This window comes from Acomys russatus, chromosome 23, assembly GCF_903995435.1.
Source record: "Acomys russatus chromosome 23, mAcoRus1.1, whole genome shotgun sequence".
NCBI lineage: Eukaryota > Metazoa > Chordata > Mammalia > Rodentia > Muridae > Acomys > Acomys russatus.
Window position 1 is genome coordinate 45,887,420 of NC_067159.1, and position 15,425 is coordinate 45,902,844.

The 15,425-nt window shown below is 41.3% G+C and overlaps 1 protein-coding gene across 2 annotated transcripts in view; it reads left to right on the forward strand.

Moving 5' to 3' along the window:
• Positions 1–14,482, forward strand: part of Odf2l (outer dense fiber of sperm tails 2 like) — a 29,809-nt gene extending 15,327 nt beyond the window's left edge. Inside the window, exons 10-16 of one of the 2 annotated variants that reach the window (XM_051165626.1) lie at positions 1,290–1,400; positions 5,235–5,339; positions 7,040–7,198; positions 9,083–9,168; positions 9,284–9,446; positions 11,534–11,659; positions 14,214–14,482. In XM_051165626.1, coding sequence (XP_051021583.1) covers positions 1,290–1,400; positions 5,235–5,339; positions 7,040–7,198; positions 9,083–9,168; positions 9,284–9,446; positions 11,534–11,659; positions 14,214–14,342 — 879 coding nt within the window. In that variant the 3' untranslated portion in view covers positions 14,343–14,482. The remainder of the gene's footprint in view (positions 1–1,289; positions 1,401–5,234; positions 5,340–7,039; positions 7,199–9,082; positions 9,169–9,283; positions 9,447–11,533; positions 11,660–14,213) is intronic. The other variant, XM_051165627.1, reaches the window with a different exon arrangement.
• Positions 14,483–15,425: the final 943 nt, after the last annotated feature.

The window sequence follows — 15,425 nt, forward strand, 5'->3', positions numbered from 1 at the left end:
CACAAGTTCTTTCTCATATTCGTGTTCCTGGAAACCCATTTTCCACTTCTATCATGTGCATCCCTGGCCAGCCCCACCGGGATGTCCCCAGGTGTCCTCCGGGAGTGTCATGGCTTCTGTTCTTCTCCTGGAGCCCATGCTGATCAGCTTAGCATCTCTCATTTTGTTAGAATAGATCCTCAGGCCATTTCTGTAACCTTATAAAAGAGAAAATATAAATAAGATGATGTTAAAAAACATTTTGTATGTCTGAAAATACCTTTCTTCTGCCTTCATTTGCCTGACTCAAGTGGACAGAGCACCCCAGAGAGAAGGCGATCTTTAATTTCTTTTGCAATTTCAGTTAACAGAAACATTCTGTTGCTAGCCTGATTCTTATTCTTTGGAAATGCTACTTCAAATTTGTGTTGGCTTTTCAAAATATTCTTTTATCTTTGTTGTGTTGTGATTGCATGCCCACTTGTATAGGCGCTCTGTCTCTGTGTGTGCTGTGGGAATGCGCTCTCTCCTCTCCCTTCCCGTTTGCTTGAGTCCAGGATGCAGTTTGCTGAAGCAGGCAGTTAAACTTTTTCCCTAATAGCTTCAGTTTATTCAAGATTTATTTATGGCCCATATTTTCTATAGTGGTTTAAAAACCAACACTGACCGTATTTTACATTGCTGTGTATTTCCCTTTTCCTTTTTTGTTGTCTTCTATGTTTGTAGTACCTTGACAACTTAATTCTTTATGTATTTCAGTATCTAGTAAGAACAGTTACGTCCACTTAGTGTCATTTATAAACTGTTTAGTCTTCCTATTTGTTCTCCCATATGAGATGTTTTGTATTTCCATTTTTGGCTTGATAATGGGTTTTATTAAGTAGCGACACCTGGCCGAGACCTTGCAACAATTCCACTGCCTCTGCTTCATAAGGATGGGCCTTATAGTCATGTGCCACCATGTCCAGCTGCCTTCTGAGTTTTGAATTAATTTTGTCGTATCCTCTCCAACTGTTACACTTTTGAAAAATGTTAAATGAATGTAGAAAACGTGACATATCAACATTATTGATTCTTATTTAGAACACATTTATTTTTAGCTCTTTTTTGTCAGTAATTTTTAAAAAGTCTGTTCTGTATACTGATTAAATTTATTAATGAGTATTAGTCATTAATTTTAGATGGCAATTATCTGCCATCAAACGGTTACTCTGTTGCTGCTGATGAACGAGATATGCTTTAATAATTCCTCAGTGTGGACTGTAATGTTCTGACAACTGGAAACCCTATTGGTCACGTGTTTTTTCTAGAGTACACTTGATGCCTTGAAGGATGAAGTTGCTTCTATGGAAAGTGAACTTGAAGAACTGCAAGAAGTAGAGAAACGGCAGAAAGCCCTCATCGAAGGATATAGAACTCAGGTGACCTGCACTTGTTTTAATGCTTGTTAAAATCTGTAGATAACTTATAACACTGTGACTCATGTGACAGAACTGAAGAGATAGGGTGAATGTTTGTGATATAATATATTGTGTTTTATTCCTCGAGACCTCATATGCCTTCATAACAGTAGCCTTGCCAATTCCTGGTGCTAGCTCTATTTATGGAAACATTAGATATTCCTAAGAGGAATTTTTAAATTGGTTGTATAGGCATAAAGAGAATCTTAATGTGCAATCTTGTTAGTATATTTAATGGCATTGGTTTAAAATAATGACTATCATGTAGGGTCTTTAAATCTCAGAGCTTCTCTTCTCCTAATAAATAATGTATAATTCAAATCTACTCACCTGAAATACTTGGAAAGAAACATATGAGGCTCGATGAGGTGAGTCAGTTGCTTGTCATGCAACTGTGAAGACCTAAGTTTGGACCCCCAGGGCCCAACTAAAAAGCTGTGTGCATCTGTAACCATCATGGGGGAGTGGGTCATGCAGATGCCTGGAGCTCCTGTCAGGTCAACTCAGCCCAGTAGAAACTCATTTCAGTGAGAGACCAGCCCTGTCTCAGAAAGTAGACAGTGACTAGAGAAGACATCTGACACTCACACGGAAGTGCACACACATTCACAGAGACACAAAAGAACACATGGTAGTTTATCTAAAGTAGAATTATGTCCAATGATAAGTTACTGTTAAGCTTTCAGTTTAGGAAATGCAGAATTGAAGGAAAACTTTGTGGGAAAGACTGGATGTACATAGATACTTGCATGATAGGAAACAAATGGGGCATTAAAGAAAGAGCTGTTATTGGGAGAGTGTGACTTAAAGAACAGTGGTGGGCTGGGAGTGTGGTGCAGCGCTCGCTTGGCAGGTGTGAGGCCTCGGGTGCAGTCTCTAACATTGCAGGGAAGAAAGGGAGAGAAAGGAAGGAGGAAGGAGAACTCAGGAGGGAGGAAGGAAGGAAAATGCATTGCAGGAAAAGCTGAAGGTGAGGCAAGTGTAGCAAGCAAGAGGGCTGCATCTAGGCTGGCTGCTGGCACAGTCCCACCGAGACACGCAGCTGAGGTGCTGCGGGTATGGAGGTACACACAGAGTCTGGAGGACTATTATCTGTGTCCTGCCTGCCCACTTGTGTTTAAGGCCTTGGTGAGAAGTCTCATTGGAACATGTTGTAGCTCTTTGGATGGATTTTGATTTGGTGGGAGAAATTATTGGAAATGAGAGCTAGTTTCTCCCCTCACCTTTTTATTGAAGATAGATTTTTCCCCACGTAATATTTCCCTATTCTGCATTTTCTCCCTTTACTCCTCCTGGTTCCTCCCCATCTCCTCTCCCATCCAGATCCATCCCCCTTCTGTCTCTCTCATTAGAAAACAAACAGGCTTCTAAAGGATAACAAAATATAATATATTAAAATGTAAGCTGGGCATGTGGCACATGCCTTTAATGCCAGCACTTGGGAGGCAGAGACAGGCACATTTCTGTGAATTCAAGACTAGCCTGGTCTACAGAGTGAGTTCCAGGAGAGAGCTACAGAGAAACCATATCTTGAAAAACTAACACATCAGAATTGGTCAAAACAATTAAACAAAAGGAAAAGAGCCCAAGAACCAGAGAGTTAGTTCATACACTCAAGAATCCCATAAAAACCTTAAACTCAAAGCCATACTGTGTACGCAGAGGCCCTGGTGCAGACCCGTGCAGGCCTGTGTTATGGCTTCAGTTTCTGAAAGTTCCTGTGAACTTTGCTCATGCTGGTTTCGAGGGCCTTGGTGTCCTTTCTTCCCCCGGGCGCTTGCACTCTTTATGCTTCCTGTTCTGCGGGGTTTCCTTCACCCTGCTGGGAGGGATTTGGTGGAGACACCTGTTTATGGTTGAGTGTTCTAAGCTCTCATGCTCTGCGTAATGTCTCTGCATTTGTTGCCATCTGCTGCAGGAGGAAGCTTCTCTGATGGTGGCTGAGCAGGCACTGATCTCCGCGTATAGCACAGCATTATTAGGAGTCATTTGATTGCTACTTTTTGTTTGTGTATGTGTTTGCTTACAGTTTGGTTTTACCCTAGGGTCTTGGGCTATCTGTCTCAGATTCTTGTCACCAGGCAGTTTCAAGTATGGGTTCCATGTCATGGAGTGGGTGTTAGGTCGAGTCAGGTATCTCTTGCCTACTTCCACAAGCTCCTCGCCACCACTTTACAGTGGTTCTCAACCTTCCTAAGGCTGTGACCTTCAATGCAGCTCCTCATGTTGCGGTGTCCTCCACTCATAGAATTACTTTTGTTGCTACTTCATAACTGTAATTTTGCTACCTTCATCTGAATTATAATGTAAATATTTCTGCAGATAGAGGTTTGCCAGAGGAGTCACAACCCATTGGTCGAGAATAGCTGCGCTAGTGTGTCTTGCAGGCAGGACACCACTGTAGGTCAGAGGGTTGGTGGCTGGCTTGGTGTTTGTTTCTCTCTTTTGAAATGTGCAGACTACCTTCCCGTATCAAACACGCTGGAACATTCGGGTGAAGGCTCTATGTAGGCACCAGCTCCACTTTACCATCTTCAGTGAGTTGTGTAGGTGCTGTCTTCAGCAAGGAGGCCTTGTGAAGTTTGTGGCATGCTATCTTGGCAACAGCCTGGGTTGTTTGGAGATTCCTGTGGGACCCCTTTGGCCAGTATCTCAATTAGAAATAACCTGGTTCTGGTGCTGGAAGCTTTGTTTGGTGACAACAGATAGCCAGTTGGGGCTTTGTCACTTTCACTCTTTAGAGATTTCATTGGGACTGCCTTTATATGTGTTTATGTGGTAGGAGGCTTTTAGTGTATTAGGTTTCCATACTGTCTCTCAAATAGACCTTAATTTTGGCTGTCTCCCCCCATATTCTCTCCCTTGTCTCCCTCTCTCCCCTGCCCCTGCCATTTGATTCCCCCATTCCCGCTCCACCGCATCCATAACTATTTTCTTTCCTTTTCCTAAAGAGATCTGCCTGCCCCTCCCCCTCAGTCTCAACCTCTACCTAACCTCTGTGCTTCTATGGATTGTAGCTTCGCTGTCATTGACTTAACAGCTGTTATCCACATACAAGCAGCAGATACCAATTTGTCTTCTGTATCTGGGTTACCTTACGCGGGATGGTTTTTCTAGTTCTGCCTCCTGCAAATTTCATGACTTCATTTTATAAATATCTAAGTAAGAATCCATTGTGTAAACAGACCACATTTTCTTTATCCATTCTTCTGTTTGAGGGACATCTAGGTTGTTTCCAATTTCTGGTTGTTATAAGGAGCAGCAGTGAACATAGTTGAGCAAGTGCCTCTGTGGTAGGATGGAGTATCCTTTGGGAATATGCCCAAGGGTGATGTAGATGGATCTTGAGGTAGATTGGATTCTATCTTCCTGAGGAACTGCCACAGTGATTTTCATAGTCTCTGTACAAGCTTGCACTCCGATCAGCGACAGATGAGTGTTCCCAGTGCTCGGCATCTTCACTAACATGAGCTGTCACTTTTGTTATTGATGTTAGCTGTTATGATAGGGGTTAGCTGAAATGAGACACTACGTTCTTAAAGGATCAGTGACCTGAAAGTGAAGGGTCATGTGGTCTTTAGAGCATCGGTGGGAGAGCACAGGTGGGTGATGAAGGGTGAGTTCGAGGAGAGCACCAGAAGAGTGTCAGGAGCGATGCTGGACATGCTGAGTGCCGGCAGGGAAATTCAAAGTGAAACAAATGCAAATGTGTGCTTGCTTTTACTTCATGGTATTCTTAAAATCATGCATGGTACTCTATAGTCTGTGTGTTTTGTTTTTGTTTTGTTTTGTTAGGTACAAAAGTTGCAAGAAGCCGCTGAAGTGGTAAAAAGCAGATGTAAAAATTTGCTACATGAAAATAACCTAATAATAAAAAACAAAAACAAAAAGTTAGCGAAGGTAAGTTTGCAGTTGAAGTAATGAAGTATTTTGCATATGTGTGTGCATTTGACCTGCTTGTCTCCGGCTGCTCTCTTCTCAGGCGTCTCACAATGCGTGCCTAGGATTGGCCCTTTCCAGGCTCTGCAGGAGTTTTTCCTTTTCCTCTTAAAGATACAGTGTTGCCCCAGGCTTGAAATGTGTATTTGTGTGATCTCCCTTTTACTTTTTTAAATTTGTAATTGAGAAATAGCATAAAGGCCTCATTTTTCTGATATAGGAATTTACAATTTAAGAGGCCCAATTATTTATCACTGAGATCTATCAGCAGTAAAATGAAAACTTGTCTCTCTTTCTCTTTCTATTTTTAAATCTTTTGTGTCTAAAAGAATTGCAAAGTAAATATTCTCTGGTAAATGCATTTTGGGAAGAAAAATGATATCTTAAAAAAACCTCTCCTTTTATTCATCCCATTGCGACAGAATGAGTAGAAGCCAGTGTTGGCAGGTGATGATGTTTTTGTGAATACTTTTAAGTTTTTAGATGGAACCACATTCCCTTTTGGATTTCGCATTGTTTTGGGAAGGAAACAGTGAGAGTCACAGGACACTGATTCCTACGGAGAGGTCAAGAGCGTTAGTGGTCAGGCGCAGAGTCTATGGCCCATTTGAGATTGGGAATTAAGAGAGAGGTCAGCCAGAGCAGTCCATCGGGGCACCAAATGAGGAATCCTATCCTTTTTTAGAGCTGTTTCTTACCTATCTTAACAGACTATAGAAGGTGCCGTTTCATGTCTCTTTTCTATTTGTCATGGTACAGTCTTGTGCACATAGTCCCTTTCCTGCTAGGGAGCTCAGTGAAAACCCAATTCAAAACCTGTTCAAAGCTAGCGATGGGAAGAACCTGGCTTTCCAGCTACTGTCATTATAACATTTTCTGCTGATAGATCCAAGAAAGTATGTTTGTTTTTTGAAAAAAGAAATCATTTTTATTTCTCTGTTACTTACATCTCTGATGTTCTCCTGTGTTCTTAGCTGTTTTAGGGGTTCAGAGGTGTGCTTCGTTCTGGTTTTATCTTTTGTCAAAGGTGACCAGATGTTGCACTGAAGCTGCGGGTATCCTAGCTCAGGAAATTGTACCTCTTGTGTTCCCACGTGGGGACATCCTAAATGTCACACCTCAGCTGTTGGCAGCCACACATGGCAATGTGGCACTCCTTAGATTGCACCGCCACCCTCTCCTCCATAATATAAGGCAGTGCTGTAGTGAGAGAGGGCAGGGGTGAGGCAGCACTGCAGGTAAAGTCAGGTCTGCTCACCACGCCAGGACAACTACCAGATGCAGTCCACAGCCCATGCATGAGCTGCCATGACGCAGTGCCCATGAGCTCCACTGATTTTGCCCAAGGAGATTGGCAGGGCATGTATGAGTTATAAGGTGCAATCAAGTAACAGCTACAGGATAGCAGAAGGTGACTCAGGGGAGAAGAAGCACCTGATTCCTTAGTCACATCTGTTTGTGTGCAGCACCTGAAGTAGGCGCTAGCGCCATGCTTATTCCTGACGGCCTATTTGAAAACGAATTATTCTTAGTTATATGTCTCGTGTAAATTAACATTTATAAAGTACTTACTAATAACAAGCATGTCTAGTCTTTAAGAGAGTAAGAATATTCCTGCCAAATGTGTGACTTTGCGTTTATTTCCCCTAATGCCACCTCAGATGAGAGGCCAGGTGGAGTCTCATTTGAAGCAGGTAGAGCGAGCCCGCATCTCCTTCACGTCAGCCGACCAGAGACTTCACGAGTGTCAGGAGAATCTGCAGCGCTGCAAGGAGAAGTGTGCCAAGCAGGCACACACCATTAGGGAGCTTCAGGGCCAGGTGTCCCCTCCTTCTGCGTCTTGGACAATGTGTTAAAGGAGCATTTGGCATCATCTCACCAGTTGAGGGCGCTCGTGCTGGGTTGAACTTTTTATTCCTACCTACGTCAGTTGATGAATTATTTTCATGCAGATTCTCCACTGTTTAGGCTATAGTATTTCCTGGTGACACCGGTAATAGAAAGAGGTTATTTATATGAGTCTGCTTTGCACTTGGAGGACATAGTGTGGTGATGTAATGAGAGGGGGAGCAAAGCTGGCCTTGCCTGTCTGTTTCTTGACATCAGCATAAGGCAAATAATAATTTACCCTGCAAAAATTAGAATGCATTTTAATTAGAATTGTGCATCAAGCTTATTGAGATTGATTCTATTCTTTTAATTAATACCCATCAATCCATCAAAATAGGGACCGTTATGTGTCCTCGTCACCACTCATTTCCCTCCTCCCTCAGCGCATGTCACACAGACAGTACTCTGTATGTCTTTTAAGATTACTTCATGGTTTCTTGAAGAAGCGTGTCTGAGTCTAGTAGCCAGTCTGTTTCTTTACTTGCAAGACATCTTCCAGGAAGAATTAACTTTGTGGCTTTTAAAAACACAAAGTAAAATTCCAAGAAGAAATTCTTCTAGAAAAAATAGTCACTATATTTTACTTAAGTTACTACTTTACTGAGTGTGAAAAACAATTTTACCTCATGTATATGTGGGTGTTCTGTGCCCCACATGCATGTAGTGTCTAAAGTGGCCAGAAGAGGGCATCATAGTCCCTGGGACTGGAGTTATGGGATGGTTGTGAGCCATCTCATAGGTGCTGGGAATTTAATGTAGACCCTCTGGAAGAGTGACCAGTGCTCTTAACTGCTGAGCCACCTCTCCAGCCCTGATGAGAAAATATTTGTGTTATTATTAAAGCTACCTAAATGTTTTACCTCAGAGTGGGAAGCAGTGGGAAGAGTGATCTCTCTTGACCTGGGCAACCATGTCTTTGATTTCTTTGGCTCTTATCACAGTTAGCATCTCCAGAGATGATTATCATTAACCTAAGTGGAACATTATTGAGATGAGAAACTTAAACCATCTAGTGAACAATGTGTAAGTTTTTCGTGCACATTTTGTTTTCTTTTTTGTTTTGTTCTTGTTTGGTTTTTGAGGCAGAGTTTCATGCATCCCGACTGGCCTTGTTCTGAGGATGAACTTAGATTTCCTTCCTTTTCTTCTTTTTCTTTTCTTTCTTTCTTTCTTTTTTTTTTATTTTTTATTTTATTTTGTTTTGATTTTTGTTTTCTGTTTTGTTTGTTTTAGTTTTTTGAGACAGGGTTTCTCTGTGTAACAGAGCCCTGGCTGTCCTCAACTCACTTTGTAGACCAGGCTGGCCTTGAACTCACAGAGATCTGCCTGCCTCTGCCTCCTGAGGGCTGGGCTTACAGGTGTGCACCACCTCACCTGGCCTGGACTTAGATTTCTCTGCTCTCTCCTCTGCTGCCTGAGCTGGGAAGGGAGCAGCAGCCACCACACCTGCTTTCTGTAGCGTTGGGTTTACACATAGTGGGAAAACTGTTACCAGTGAGCCACATCTCCAGTTCCTGAAAAACTAAATGCCTCTTTACTAAAACCTTGCTTAGTATATTTTAACCACCATCACCCAGAAAAGTGTACTTAATTTTCTAACATAGACAACCCGCACTTTTAAAACTCAGTGAGGGCTTGGAGAACTTGTGTGTTAGCATCGTAAACATGGCTTGGTGTCTTCGTATCTTCTTGTTTCTTATGCTTCTAAATAAAATATGTAATTTCCTTGGAAGTTGATGAAGAAAATAATTGAAAAAGTGTGGAGTTTTTTGTTTGTTTGTTTGATTATTTTGTTTTGTGTTTTTCCTGCTTAGGTTGATGGAAACAATAGCTTTCTAACTAAGCTTTCTCTCGAGGTGGAAAATGATCTCATTCAGTTAAAGTGTGAAAACCTTAAAGAGTAAGTGTCAAGTTGACTTAGAACTGATACTCCATTTCCCCTTGCACTATTATATGTGTGTATATGTATATGTATATATGTGTGTGTGTGTATATATATATATATCTTCATAAAGGAAATTAGAGCAGATGGATGCAGAGAACAAAGAGCTGGAGAAGAAGCTGGCTGCCCGGGAGGAGTACCTGCAGCGCAGCGAGCTGGAGCTGAAAGAGAAGGCTGCAGAGCACACGGCACTGTCCAGGCAACTGGAAGCTGCTTTGGAAGAAGGAAGACAAAAGGTGCAGATGGCCTTTGTTTAGACGCTTCTAATGAGTTTGCCAGGGTCCCTCCCCATGGCCAAGCCTGCAGTCATTGTTCCGCGCTGATGACAGGGCGGAGGGAGCAGCTCCATTTTTGTTCTTTACTTAATTTTCCCTTGGAGCAAAGTGCAGAGATATTACAGGGCCAGGACTGCTTTCCCAGATGCATGGTGATGTGGCGGGGAATGGGCAGAGATGCAAGGGCCCTGGAGAGTGTGACCCCTCCACACAGCTGTGTGTGTGTGTGTGTGTGTGTGTGTGTGTGTGTGTAAATAAATAATTACAGGCTTTGCTCTTGACTAGGATCCAGGGAGCTATGAAGCTCAACTTCTCTATGACAAATATTTATTATACAAACAAGTGCATACAGGAATTGTATTCCAGTTAAATCTGTTAAGCCCACATTCAAATTAGCCATCCTCTTGGCATGTGGGCACTTGGATTGTGCTTCACAGGCAAGGATGAAGAGCCAGTGAGCCCTTGGACACTCAGTGTAGTAAGGTCCATCCTACAGCAGGTTCTGTGGTAGAGGTGGGCTCAAGCGACACCAGAAAAAGTGGGTATTTCAACCCAGGTGAAAGGGGATGATGAGAAGGTGTCAAAGAAGAGTTGAATTTATCAAACAACTTGAAATCTCACGTTGAAAGACCATATTGTGAGCTTTGGAGTCCCAGTGGCTGATTTGCATCCTGGATCTGATGCAAGGTGCCCTCACCAAGGGAAGGCTGCCTTACTAAACTTTAATTTCCTCATCAGCAAAATGGGGCGTGTGGCCTTCCTTGTACGATGAGTGGAGTTAACACAGTGACCACGTCTACCCTGAGGACTCCCATGCCCAACCCTACTCAAGTCTACTTTACTTGGCATCTCCACTTAACACTGACCGGCCAAACCTGTCATGTCTTAAGCCAAACTTTAAATCCTTCCCTCCTTTAACTCTCTTATTTATTGCATTCTTCAAAGTCTTAGTGTCAGTTCTGTCAAGGCAAAACTCTGATATCTAACAGTGTTTTGAATTATCTTACGCTCCAAGAAACCAATTTAAGTTCAATAAAAGCTAAATAATAAAGAGTGGTGCCAGTTGTAGGTGAGCTCTGTGGATTTCTCAGCCCCACAAACTCTGACAGGAAAATGAGAGGTCTGCCTTGAGCTCAGCCTAAGACCTTCACAATGCCAGATGCTCTTAGCCTTCTCCCAGGTGGCTGCCTTCCCCTCCCTCCTGCAGTGGTGGATTGTGGCGATGCCCCTCATGTCTGACTGCTTGACAAGAGCCATCTTTGCCTTGTCACCCTTGTCCACATCGAGGGCATGGGTGTGCCTCTGGCCTTCTCCTTCCCGGCTTGAGAACTCACTGCTGCTCTTGCCCATTGTGTTCGTGAAGAAGTTTATGAATGTTCACAGGAACTTAGAACCGAGTCCTCGGAGTTCGTTCAGAGCAGCCCTTCCTGCTTAGCCCGTTGTTCTCAGGTTAGCCTCTACCCTTGCTCTCAGGCTTGAGTCTCCGAACCAACATAACATAAGCAACCAGGAGAGACAACTCCCAGTCAGGCTGCATTGAGAGTGAGTAATGCAATGCTGCCAATCTCACGTGTGGGCCTAGGTGCTGTGTGGTCACTGCCCCGCCATTGCTTATCTGGACACGTAATCAGCGTCCATTGAGGCCTAGCTATGTGTCCACCACTATCCCAGATACCACAATGACTGTACACAACTACTACAAACAGTGCAAGTGTGCACACTTCCCCATCTCAAGTCAACTTTCCAGATACGTGTGCTACATAGACACATAAATATTCTATGTGCTTCTTCAAGTTAAACTCAGTTTTCCCTTTGCAGTACTAGGATTGAACTTAGGGCTTTGCATATGCTAGGGAATCACTCTACTAATGGAGCTAGCTCCTCAACTCAAGGTAAAATACATAGAAGTATTTTCTAATGGAATTGTTTAGTACCGAACTAGTATTTACTTGAGAAAAAAAGAAGTATACTATGATTATATCAGGGCTTCAACATATATTTTAAGGAAAGCGTATTTAGTTATTTTATTCTCTTAATGAAAATTACAGGTTTCTGAAGAAGTAGAGAAGATGTCATCTAGAGAGAGAGCTTTACAAAACAAAATATTAGATCTGGAAACTGAGCTTAGAAAGAAAAATGAAGAACAAAACCAACTTGTGGGCAGAATGAACAGTGTAAGTATTAGCATGGCTCGTGTTATAAAAGTGAACATTTACCATGCATTCCATGTGGCATAGATTTGTTCCTAAAGTGCAGATGGAGGGGAGTTGAGCCTTTCACTTTACTGCTAATATTAGGAATGGCAAGTAATAAAAATGCAAAATTATGCTGTCACAATCATGCCAGAGATCTCATCACCCTGTTTTGTGGCAGCTTCAGGCGGTTCCCTGCACAGTATGTTTGGGTAACCACTGCTCCCAGAGAGCTCCATGTAGTAGCTACTCAAGTTTTATTTATTTGAATTTGAGTTTTCATCCTTTTTTTTTTTTTTTTTGGAAGGGGGTTAGTTTTTTGAGGCAAGGTTTCTCTGTGTAGTGCTGGCTGTCCTAGAACTAGCTCTGTAGACCAGGCTGGCCTCGAACTCAAGGAGATCCACCTGCCTCTGCCTCCCAAGTGCTGGGACTAAAGGTGTGCACCACCACTGCCCGGCAAACACACTATTCACCTTTTTTTCTTTAGATTTTAAAATTTATTTATTATGTATACAGTGTTTGCATGCATGTATGCCAGAAGAGGGCACCAGACCTCATTATAGATAGTTGTGAGCCACCATGTGGTTACTGGGAATTGAACTCATGACCTTTGGAAGAGCAGCCAGTACCCTTAACCTCTGAGCCATCTCTCCAGTCCCAAATTTTCATCTTTTAAAGATACATGCCATTTAAATAGTTGTGAGCTAGATCTTTATATCTGCCTTGATTAATGACTATTATATCTTAGGGAGGTATTATTTTAATATTCACCATTGTCCAATCTGTGTAAAGCATACAGATACTTTGATCCACTCAGCCATAAAATGAGGGTAGCAAACTTGGCTGTGTTTAATTAGTCTCTGAATATTCATGAAACAATCTATTGGCATAAAATACTTGTGAAGCTGGCATTAGTTGTGCTTAAATCACATAATAACTGTCTATGTGATAATTACATAGAAAATGCTGGCATCTTATTTTTCCAGGAGATGGATGCTCAGTGAAAACTCCTTTTTCATTTGCAAGTCTCTAAAAATTTATAAACCTAAAAGGTTCAAAAGTTAAATTATTTTGACATATACTATTTAGTCTTATTGCCTTCAGATGTTTAATGAAAATTTAATAACAGTAAAGCATTTTTAATTTAATACAGCTGTTTGCTTGGTTTCTAAACTTAAAAAGAAACTTCCCATCAGAATTCCTGATATTGTAAAATATGCCTGTTGCTCTTTGTGCAATTGAAACCCCTGAAAAAATAAATGAAGATGAGGTGGATTTCTCTCTTCTGTGTTTAGTACTTTATTAAGCCTGATAATTATTATATTAGTAAACTATTTAGAATTCTGAGCCTAAGTATAGAAATAGCTAGAAATGAGTTATTGTGCTCTGTGCCTCCCAGGGCATAGACAGCGCAGTGGGTAACTAGCATTCATGTGCACATACACTAGCCAGACCGAGTTCTGAGTGTTCAGAGAGCCAGAGCCGGAGCCTGGCCATATGATGGGCTCCCTGTCTTCCACAGTACATGGTGCACTGCAGACCTTTTCATGGTTTTGGTCCAAGTACTTTGGTTGAGAGGTGGAGCGAATGCACAGTTTGAAGGATGGCCTCACTGCTCCACAACCATGGCAACCTTACTTCTTGTCCCAAAGTTCATCTGCATTTACACTCTCCCCTGCAGTGTGTGACTTGTGTGGCTACTGTTTTCTCCTACGGATGCTCCATAAAGACCAGCTGCATTTGTTCTGTGACTTGTGAGGTCCAATCTAGGCCTTTGCCACACACCGCCCTTCTTCTTCTGCTGGTGCTGCTCAGTTTCAGGTGCTGGGGTCAGAATATCTGCTATGAGAGACACAAAGGGTTTCCATTCCTGGTGTGTTTAGGTTTTAGCTGACACATCTTACCTGAAGCATTTGCAGTAAGCAGCCCATCTCGAGATCTGTGCACAACCAAAGTTCAAAAATTGTATGCATCTAACTTCTTCATCAAAGGATATGAATGACGTTTTGTTTTGTTTTTGTTTTTGTTTTTACTTTTTAAAAGAGTTCAGGAGGAAACATTCACGTGGATTCTATCAGTTTTTAAAACATCTTCCTTTCAGGATGTGAGTTCTAATGGTACAGCAGGTTGTTGTTTTTAATTACAATGTCTTTTTTTCATAGTAAAGTTTATAAAATGAAAAAGTTTAAAACAGTGAAAGTCTTATGGGATAAAACATAATTTTTTGGCAAAAAAGAATATGAAAAGATGTTATGATAAACATAATAGGAGCTAAGAATGACTTCTCTAAATCAAATCATCTCAATCATGTTAAATGTGTAATGCTTTTGGGTTAAGTTAAAGTATTACAGTCAACTGTCAATGCAGAATGATCAATATACTTTAATCACTATGTTTTAAAGAAGATGCTATTTGAAAATTCTTCAGAAAAAAATGATTTATTCAGATATTATATATATATATATATACACACACTTATAACTCTTCATCTGGCATGTGAATGCCATATTGATTATCTGTTTCTCTCTTCATTTAGAAAGCCCAGCATCAGGATTTATGTTTGAAAGAAATACAGCACAGCCTTGAGAAGTCGGAGAATCAAAATGAGAGCATTAAGAATTACTTGCAGTTTCTTCAAATTTCCTATGCAACGATGTTTAGATAAATTGTTGAATTCCACTGATTGTTATTCTTACGATTTATAGGTCACTAGTACTAGAATTTATATGTGAAGATATTTCAAATGTAATTTATTATCTAATTGAAACTTTAGAAAATGATAGTTCTTAGTATTCTGCTTCATTCTTTTTTTTTTTAAAAAAGTAATTTTTAAAGTACTTTTCTCCTTACTTTAAAAAATCAGAATTATTCTTATGAACCATTGAAATCAATTTGTAACAAATCTAGGCCAATTCTGAGCTAAGTAAATGGTTTTAAATAATGTATTTTCTTGTTTTATATTTCACTGCTCTATGAATAAAATATTCAGAAATTTAATTTTAATAATGGTACAACATACATTCTATGAATAGGAAATGTCTCACTGTATTGTTTCAAGTATATATGTTGAGTTTCTATCATCATTTCTCTGAGACTTTAAATATAAAATATCAGATCATAACTATTCAGTGAGAGCTGATGGTAACAGAGGGAAACATGTTGGCGGCCTTGCTTCCTTTATAGGCGTCCAGGCTGTGTGTGGAGCTCCTGCTTCCATCTCGTGCTAGGGATTGTCTGGTGTTATTCTACAGATCCCTGAAGCCTTGGTGTTCGCTGCAGCATCAGAAGGAGAACAGCTTACCTGCCCTTCCCATGGCCATGAGATGATTGAAATTATGCGTTCTCAACACCAACAGACTTTGGGATACGGCCTTTTATTTTATTTTAGAGATTATAATACAATTATTATTTTTTAATTTTTTATTAATTTATTCTTGTTACATCTCAATGGTTATCCCATCCCTTCTATCCTCTCATTCTTCCCTCCCTCCCATTTTCCCCTTATTCCCCTCCCCTATGACTGTGACTGAGGGGGACCTCCTCCCCCTGTATATGCTCATAGGGTATCAAGTCTCTTCTTGGTAGCCTGCTATCCTTCCTCTGAGTGCCACCAGGCCTCCCCATCCAGGGGACATGATCAAATATGAGGCACCGGAGTTCGTGTGAAAGTCATATCCCACTCCCCACTCAACTGTGGAGAATGTTCTGCCCATTGGCTAGATCTGGGTAGGGGTTTAAAATTTACCCC